The sequence below is a fragment of the Anomaloglossus baeobatrachus genome, chromosome 4 (genome assembly GCF_048569485.1).
Source record: "Anomaloglossus baeobatrachus isolate aAnoBae1 chromosome 4, aAnoBae1.hap1, whole genome shotgun sequence".
Taxonomy (NCBI): Eukaryota; Metazoa; Chordata; class Amphibia; order Anura; family Aromobatidae; genus Anomaloglossus; species Anomaloglossus baeobatrachus.
In genome coordinates this window covers 652,466,148-652,475,592 of record NC_134356.1, presented here as the reverse complement: position 1 = coordinate 652,475,592, position 9,445 = coordinate 652,466,148, and the positions used below count along the sequence as shown (strand labels likewise).

At 49.8% G+C, this 9,445-nt stretch overlaps 1 protein-coding gene across 1 annotated transcript in view; it reads right to left on the bottom strand.

Moving 5' to 3' along the window:
* Positions 1-251: 251 nt before the first annotated feature.
* LOC142302011 (hepatic lectin-like) overlaps positions 252-9,445 on the bottom strand; it is an 82,471-nt gene continuing 73,277 nt past the window's right edge. The window contains exon 7 of the mRNA XM_075343085.1: positions 252-1,239. Within this exon, the coding sequence (XP_075199200.1) occupies positions 1,113-1,239 (127 nt within the window). The 3' untranslated portion in view covers positions 252-1,112. The remainder of the gene's footprint in view (positions 1,240-9,445) is intronic.

The following is a 9,445-nucleotide window of genomic DNA, read 5'->3' as shown; positions in this document are numbered from 1 at the left end:
CAGGAAGATGATGGGCTGTGACACTGGGCTGTGATGAGTGATGAGCGGTGAAACGACGCCCACAGCCCAGCCACTCACAGAGACTGAGGCTGACCACAGTGATGTCAGGTCAACAGGAAGTTGATGTAACATCACCGGACATGAGAGGTCATGGAACTGGGGGGGGGGTTATACGAAGGGGATGGGCGGACCACAATAGCGCTGCTCACAGTCACTTTTGGCAACACAAGGTATTTGAGAGAAACCTTGTTTTTTAACATAACAATGTGCCTATGAATACTAACTAGTGAACCACCCTTTTAAATGGAGACCAGTAGTCTCATCTGTCTGTGCGTGGAGGTTGCTATACCTCCAGTGGGATACCAGGGTCAAGGTAAATGTACATTTTCCTGAGCGGGACAGTTTATATTCTTTGTTTCAACCTTCATGCTGGAGAAAGATTTTACTTATGTTTACCTGTGGAGCATTTTATGTGGACTGAGAATAAACCAGCTGGACTTTTTAAACTAAAAGGTCCCTGTTTCTGCCTCTGCAAGCAGCCAAGTTAGATCTGAGCTACACTTGCGTATGATTCATGCTAGTCCCGCATCAGTATCACCCGGCACAGCCTGATGCTCTCCTGACAGGAGCGGGTCGGCTGCATGTATTTCTGTGCAGCTGAATGCTCATGTCCGGAGAGTGTGCAGCCGTGCCGGGTGATGATATTGATGCTGGACTAACACGAGTCATACGCAAGTGGAACTCCGGCCATAGTAGCATTATCACAGTATGTACAATATTGTCATTCCTCCAATTCAATTTAGTTGCTTTGATTGTTTCTTATAGCATCAGTCATTATGTTAGTGTAGCTTACCTTTTTTTTATAGTTGACATCTTATTATTCCGTGTAAACACTGACAGATTAGTTTGTATTGTAACATTGGTTATGTGGTATTAAAACTCTGTAAAACCAGTTGATGTCCAGGCAAGAGCACTTTTGTCAACTATTTCCCATCAATAATGTAAAATATAACCAACAAATATATAAATCATGCAAGGATAAATGATACAGGAAACTTCACTTTCTTCTGTAATATAGTCAGTCCTATGGGTTCAAGATTTGCAAGATGAACTTAGAGCTTCTTCTCACAAATCCCATAAGCATCATAATCACAGGGAGCGTCATTCCACTCTCCAAAGGTCCACATGTGGGCACAATCTTCATCTCTGGAATTATTTGGCTCCCCTTTTTTCCAATGCCTGAAAGGAAAAATGAGCAATATTAAAAGGGGATGTTCAGACATTTGATATTGATAATCACACCTATAAACCCTCTATGACGGTACAGTTCCACTAGCGTATGACTTGTGATGTGAGAGCATCAGAAGCGATATGCTAATGACCCTCTGCTGCGAGCGTCAGCTGAGGGTCATGCGATTGTGATGTGATCTTGCGATCAGATCACAGCTGCGGGGAAGAGGGAGGGAGCACTTTCTGCTCATCTCCTCCCCAGCCGGTCTCTGCGTATATCGCACTGCAATCACATAAAATGCGGGTGCAGTGCAATGTTTCACACACTCTCATAGACTGGTATGGGTGTGCGTGAGCCGAGTATCACTGCCAAACGCTGCATGCTGCGATTCATTCCGCATGCCGCTGCTATGGCATGAGAAATTAATTGCAGATGGACACTGCCCCATCGTTTTGCACTAGAGTGAGAGCAATACGATGTTTTATCGGATTTCACTTGTCCGTACAAAACACAGGATGCTGTTCTCATTGTAAGACTTCATTCAGAGGTCCGATTTCTCATATAAGTGCTAACTGTGTTTTTTACAGATAGCACTCGTATCTGTGATAGTTAATCTAAGAGTCAGTGTTAAAAATGGGACTGCATTCGGATGACATCCATTTTTCATGGACTGTCAAATAGGAGAAAGTGGAGAACTGTTTTTTTCCTTCATGCACAAGAAAAACGGACAACATTGATTAAAATAATTGATTTGTTTATCTCGTATGTCAGACAATCAGACATCTGAATGAGGGCTATCAGTATAAATACACTGTTTAACATTGAAATTGCAACTGGAAGAAGGAAAATCAGTGAAATAATGGGAATTACAGGATTGGTAGACATGTTACTAAAATTTTCATCACATCAATTTATTGAGTATGCAGAAATTCTCACACTAGCATGCCTTTGGCTGCTATCAATAAGGTTATTAATGGCCATCTGAGGAATGTTCTGCCGTATTGAATACACTAAAGGGTGCTTTACACGCTGTGACATCGCTAACGATATATCGTCGGGGTCACGTCGTTAGTGACGCACAATCGGCACCGTCCGCGACATCGCAGTGTGTGACACCAAGGAGCGACGATCAACGATCGCAAAAACGTGAAAAATTGTTGCTCGTTGACACGTCGCTACTTTTCCAAATATCGTTGCTGCTGCAGGTACGATGTTGTTCGTCGTTCATGCAGCAGCACACATCGCTATGTGTGACACCGCAGGAACGACGAACATCTCCTTACCTGCGGCCACCGGCAATGAGGCAGAAAGGAGGTGTGTGGCATGTTCCGGCCGCTCATCTCCGCCCCTCCTCTGCTATTGGAAGGCTGCCGTGTGACGCCGCTGTGATTCCGTACGAACCGCCCCCTTAGAAAGGAGACGGATCGCCGACCAGAGCGACGTCGCAGGGAAGGTAAGTCCGTGTGACGGGTGTTAGCGATATTGTGCGCCACGGGCAGCGATTTGCCCGTGACGCACAACCGACGGGGGCGGGTATGCTCGCTAGCAATATCGGTACCGAGCATGTAAAGTACCCTTTAGGCAAATCATCAAGATCCACAGATGGCAATCATAACAGCAGTATCTAAGTGGTTAAAAGGAGTTAAAAAAACCCTTTTAGCAGGATTGTGTGAGGGCCGGGGAGGACTGGTAAGCCCAGGAGGTGGATCCACTGGACCGAACACCCCACCTGGAGGGCAGGGTACACGGTAGCTGGAGCACTAGCGTGGCAGGAACAGTAGCGTACGGAACTGTATGGCATACTGGCCGACTGTTTGGGTCCCTTGGCATAGCCGGAGGAGCGTAGAGGTCACTGCGGTAGTTCGTCCGGGTTCGTCGAAGGTGCCCCGGAAGGCTTGTAGGAACTCCTGGATATCGGTGGTCATCGGGTCCTTGTTCTCCCACAGAGGGTTAATCCAGGCCAGGGCTTCAACTTCCAGGTGTAACATCAGGAACGCCACCTTGGCCTGGTTGCGGGAGCAACTGAAAGTGCAAGGAGCACTGGTTCAGGAAGCCTCGGAAGGACTTGGGATCCCCTGCGTAGCGAGGCGGAGCAGCAATACGAAGTTGCGAGGCCGTGGAGACAACTGGTTCGGACCTGGAGACTGGTTGCTGCGTGGACTGAGACGAGGCGGCCGTCTGCAGCGTATATAACCGGTGGTCCACGGACGCCAGGAACTTTAGCATCCGGTTCAGGGTTTCGCGCTGTTGCGCCAGCTCCTGGCACAGCTCAGCCAGCACTGATGTTTGCGCTCCAGCGGGATCCATGGCCTGATCATACTGTGAGGGCCAGGGAGGACTGGTAGGCCCAGGAGGTGGATCCACTAGACCGAGCACCCCACCTGGAGAGCAGGGTACACGGTAGCTGGAGCACTAGCGTGGCAGGAACGGGAAGAACCAGGTCACCAAGGTCATAGAGTCCCATAGGACAGTACGGGAGCAGGTGCAGGTATCAGGAAGCAAAGACAGGACCAGGTCACTAGGGTCACAGCGTACTTTAAGGCAGTAATACAGGAAACAGGAACAAAAGGACCTGAGCACCTAGCTCACAAGACAAAGCAAAGAAACACAAGCGATGATCAGGCCCCGCCCACATGGAAAGGCCAGTCTTATATACCCAGCACAGCCTCAGGTTATTTCCTGTTGCAGCAGTGCTGGGCCTACAAGACCAGGTGAGTGGGCGTGGCCCGGTCCTATACAGAGGCATCAGTCAGAGTCAGACTCCTGAGACCTGGAACAGGACTCAGGGGAGCAAGAGCAGGATCGGCAGGCGTGACTGGTGGACGTGTGACGCCTTGGCAAAGCCAGGTTGTCACAGAAAGAGTTAATCCTCTTTGGTAATCTGATCTCACACCGGTGCAGCAGGACAAACCACAGCCCCCAGTGTAAGAGAAAAGCAGAGCAGAGGGGAGGGGCTGGAGCAGAGTGTTTGGAGAGGCAGACAGAAGAGGAGTCTGGAGTTGTAGCTCCCAGGCTGATAGTAAAGCGTGCTCCGAGAGGGCCGGGACAGGCTGTAGTGAGGAAAGGGCCAGAGGTAGCCGGAGCAGGGCGGTGGCCCCTCGGTACCCAGGGTGACCAGGATCACTACAGGGGAGTGGATTCCCCGTTCCCGGCTGAGGAGAGAGAGGAAGAGAGTGGAGAGAAAGGCACCTGGCTGCAGGGAAAGAACAACAAGGGCTGCTGCACCGTGTGTGGGACACTAACACCCCGTACCGAAGGCTGCGGACACCGGCGATTCCTAGTTACCAGTGACTCTGTGTGAACTACTTGTGAGTACGCCCGTGCCCTCAGGCACCGCACCGCAGCACTGCGCCCTGCTCCCTGCTTACCCCATCACCGGGCCCCGGGACAACCAACCCCCTACCCACAGAGGGGAGATATAACAACCAAGCTGCTCCCTGTCACCGCTCCCGGGATCCCCATAAAGAGCAGCGGGGGTGTCAACAAATCACCACAACCGTGGGTGGCGTCATGGACAATCTCCCTTAACAAAACCCCTTTTACTGTGGAGCCTGGGATCACAGACCGGGTCACGCTACCGTGATACCCACAGAAGTGACCTCGTGGCTCGGATCTGAGTATCCCTGGTCCCCGGGCGACACAGACGCATGGACTGGACCAGTGAGCAAGGAGCGGTGGTGCGATGACGAGACTGGATCAATGAGCACGGAGCTGTGCAATGCAGGTGCGACCGGATCAGTGGGTATGGAGCGGTGCCTGGATGGTGAAACTGGCTCAGTAGGGAAGGAGCACTGCTGGGACACTGGGAGCGTGACAGTACCCCCCCTTGAAGCCCCCCTCTCCGCGGCCGGGACATGAAGGCACACCAAAGAGAGGCAGCAACGTACTTCCGGGACAACCAGGACCGCAATCCACCCAATTGACCAGGAAGGACTGCTTACCCCGGACCGTTTTCATGGTCACTATGTCCCATATCGGGGAACCCATGTCAGCGGCAAGGGAGGCAATGGAAATAGAAGTACAGTCAGAAGCAGGACTGAAATCTTGGACAACCGGATCGAGCGTCTCGGACCGGGTACAGGACAGTGTCTCATCCTCAGTAGCCGGTGAACTCAAAGTCTCAACTCCAGAAGGCGGTGGAATCAAAGTCTCAGATGCCTGGGGCGGTGGAACGTCGCTGGATAGCATCGTCTCTTCTTCAGGATCCTGCAGCTTGACTGAGTCAAGTGCCAGGGGCTGAGGAACAGGCTGCAAGCAGGTTTCGTGGCACAAGGGACTCCAGCGGGTAATCGCACCAGAGCACCAACTAATAACAGGGTCATGAAGTTTCAACCAGGGCAGGCCCAACAGGAGCTCAGGAGCCATCCTCGGGATCACATAGAAGGCGATGGTCTCTATATGCGAAGTGCCAACCTGGAGGTTCACGGGCTCTGTGGCATACCGGACAGGCTCGTAGAGCGGTTTGCAGTCTACGGAGGCGAACCAGAGGGGCTTCTTCAGCGGAGTGACAGGAACCTGGTATTTATCTACCGTGGCCTGGTGGATAAAGTTGCCTGCTGCCCCGGAATCGATGTGGGCCTCTGCCAAAAACTGGGTCCCTTCTGTCGTCACCTGAACCGTCTGTTTAACTGGGACTGAAGGGATTCCGGTGGCAAAGGTGGCGGTTCCCACCATCCCTTGGACCTGGGGTCTACCAGGTTTCTCAGGGCATGTTCAAAGCATATGTGACCCGTCTCCACAATAGAAGCACAGGCCCCGGGCAAGCCATTCTGCACGGCGTTGCTTGGCTTGGGTCAGACGGTCCACTTTCATGGGTTCTGGTGACGATTCGCGGAAAGGCAGGGATGAGGGTGCGGTAGGTTTCTGCGGGGGCAAGACGTGGCGAGGTGGTCGCTTCTCCCGGACTACCTCCTGGGCACGCTCCAGAAAACGGAGGTCAATCCGGGTGGCCAGGGAAATCAAAGCGTCCAAGGTGCGTGGAACGTCGCAGCCGGCGAGTTCATCTTTAATACGACCAGAGAGACCCTCCCAAAAGGCCGCCGTTAAGGCCTCATTGTTCCAGCCCAGCTCTGAAGCGAGCATGTGGAACTGTATGGCATACTGGCCGACTGTTTGGGTCCCTTGGCGTAGCCGGAGGAGCGTAGAGGTCACTGCGGTAGTTCGTCCAGGTTCGTCGAAGGTGCCCCGGAAGGCTTGTAGGAACTCCTGGATATCGGTGGTCATCAGGTCCTCGTTCTCCCACAGAGGGTTAATCCAGGCCAGGGCTTCACCTTCCAGGTGTGACATCAGGAACGCCACCTTGGCCTGGTCTGAGGCGAACAAGTGCGGGATCAACTGAAAGTGCAAGGAGTACTGGTTCAGGAAGCCTCGGCAGGACTTGGGATCCCCTGCGTAGCGAGGCGGAGCAGCAAGGCGAAGTTGCGAGGCCGTGGAGACAACTGGTTCGGACCTGGAGACTGGTTGCTGCGTGGACTGAGACGAGGCGGCGGTCTGCAGCGTATATAACCGGTGGTCCACGGATGCCAGGAACTTCAGCATCCGGTACAGGGTTTCGCGCTGTTGCGCCAGCTCCTGGCACAGCTCAGCCAGCACTGATGTTTGCACTCCAGCGGGATCCATGGCCTGATCATACTGTGAGGGCCAGGGAGGACTGGTAGGCCCAGGAGGTGGATCCACTGGACCGAGCACCCCACCTGGAGGGCAGGGTACACGGTAGCTGGAGCACTAGCGTGGCAGGAACGGGAAGAACCAGGTCACCAGGGTCATAGAGTCCCATAGGACAGTACGGGAACAGGTGCAGGTATCAGGAAGCAATGACAGGACCAGGTCACTAGGGTCACAGCGTACCTTAAGGCAGTAATACAGGAAACAGGAACAAAAGTACCTAGCTCACAAGACAAAGCAAAGAAACACAAGCGATGATCAGGCCCCGCCCACATGGAAAGGCCAGTCTTATATACCCAGCACAGCCTCAGGTCATTTCCTGTTGCAGCAGTGCTGGGCCTACAAGACCAGGTGAGTGGGCGTGGCCCGGTCCTATACAGAGGCATCAGTCAGAGTCAGACTCCTGAGACCTTGAACAGGACTCAGGGGAGCGGGAGCGGCAGGCATGACCGGTGGATGCATGGACTGGACCAGTGAGCAAGGAGCGGTGGTGCGATGATGAGACTGGATCAGTGAGCACGGAGCTGTGCAATGCAGGTGCCACCGGATCAGTGGGTACGGTGCGGTGCCTGGATGGTGAAACCAGCTCAGTAGGTAAGGAGCACTGCTGGGACACCGGGAGCGTGACACATTGTAATCTCAGGTGCCAATTCTTGCCATGGTACCCTGAGGTCATCAAATGACTCCAGGGTATGTTTGCCTGTTAGATTCTTCTATAAACGGGGTCTAACAGGCACAGGCAATGAATCACTGACAAGTCTCATGCTGCTGTACACCAATAAAGAAGTGCAAGAGACCAGTGATCAAAGAGAAAAATATTCATGTCCCACAGTGGAACTAAGTGAAAAAGTATAAAAATGGAGCAAACAAAAATCTGTTTTGCCACTAAAAACACAGTTTTTGTATTAAAACAAAAGCAAACAAACAAACACATAATTGGTATTGCTGAGTCCAGAATTAAACTGTCCTATTATTTATTCAGTATGGCGAACACCGTAAGAAGAAAAACAAAAAAACAAGCCAAAAATGGCATTTTTTCATCATACACAGTGAATAAAAAGAGATCAAAAAGTGATATACTGTATAAAAAATGGTACAAATGAGAATACCAAACTGTCCCGCAAAAAACTAAGCCCTAATATGGATTATTCGCAAACTAAATACAAAAAGTTTCAGCTCTCAAAATATGGCAATGCAAAAACAAATGTTTGCAGAATATAGTTTTAGTGTATAAAAGTAGGAAGCATAACAACATCTGTTTAAATCTGGTATTGCTGTAACCGTACTGACCTGAAGAATAAATCGGCCTTATCATGTTTACAGCATAGTGAATAGCACAGAGAATATATTTAAAAAACAATAAGTAAATTGCTGTGTTTTGTTCCTTCTTCAGCTGAAAATTTTTAATAAAAAGTGATGAAAAAATGTTATGAGCAACAAGATGGTACCAAAATAATCATCAATTCATAGAGCAAAAAATAAGCCCCTCATACAGGGCACATTTTTTGGGCAAAAAATAAAAAAAGTTACAGCTTTTAGAAAATTGTGATGGAAAAACTATTTATTATAAAAAAGAATTTTTACTGTGTGATAGAAGCAAAGCATAAAAAACTATATAAATCTGGAATCGCACCAACTTGCAGAATAAATCTGTCCTATCACTAATATCGCACAGTTAATGGAGCAGAATTAAAAATAAGAACTCTTCCTGTACTGATGTCTGTTTCTTCATTCTACTGCCTAAAAATTGAAATAATGCTCAGTTCACATTTATTCTGCTCACTCAGCTGAGCGTTTACGTGGGGGCTTCCATGTAAATCCCGAAAACCGCGCTTCAGAAAACAGCTTGAACGGAACCACTCACTATAGTGAAGCATATGGAGTCATTTTGGACTCTGTCTGGTGTCCCATCATTTTAAGTATCTTTTCAGACCACAAATTTAGAATAACACGAGATATGTCCACCCGTAAAAAGATGGACCCCAGCGAAATACACTGTGTGCAGAATTATTAGGCAAAAAAGTATTTTGATCACATAATACTTTTTATTCTTGTTGTCCTACTCCAAGCTGTATAGGCTGAGAGCCAACTACCAATTAAGTAAATCAGATGATGTACATCTCTGTAATGAGGAGGGGTGCGGTGTAATGACATCAACACCCTATATGAGGGGTGCTTAATTATTAGGCAACTACTTTTCCTTTGGCAAAATGGGTCAGAAGAGAGATTTGACGGGCTCTGAAAAGTTCAAAATTGTGAGATGTCTTGCAGAGGGATGCAGCAGTCTTGAAATTGCCAAACTTTTGAAGCGTGATCACCGAACAATCAAGCGTTTCATGGCAAATAGCCAACAGGGTCGCAAGAAGCGTGTTGGGCAAAAAAGGCGCAAAATAACTGCCCATGAATTGAGGAAAATCAAGCGTGAAGATGCCAAGATGCCATTTGCCACCATTTTGGCCATATTTCAGAGCTGCAACGTTACTGGAGTATCAAAAAGCACAAGGCGTGCCATACTCAGGGACATGACCAAGGTAAAGAAGGCTGAAAAAC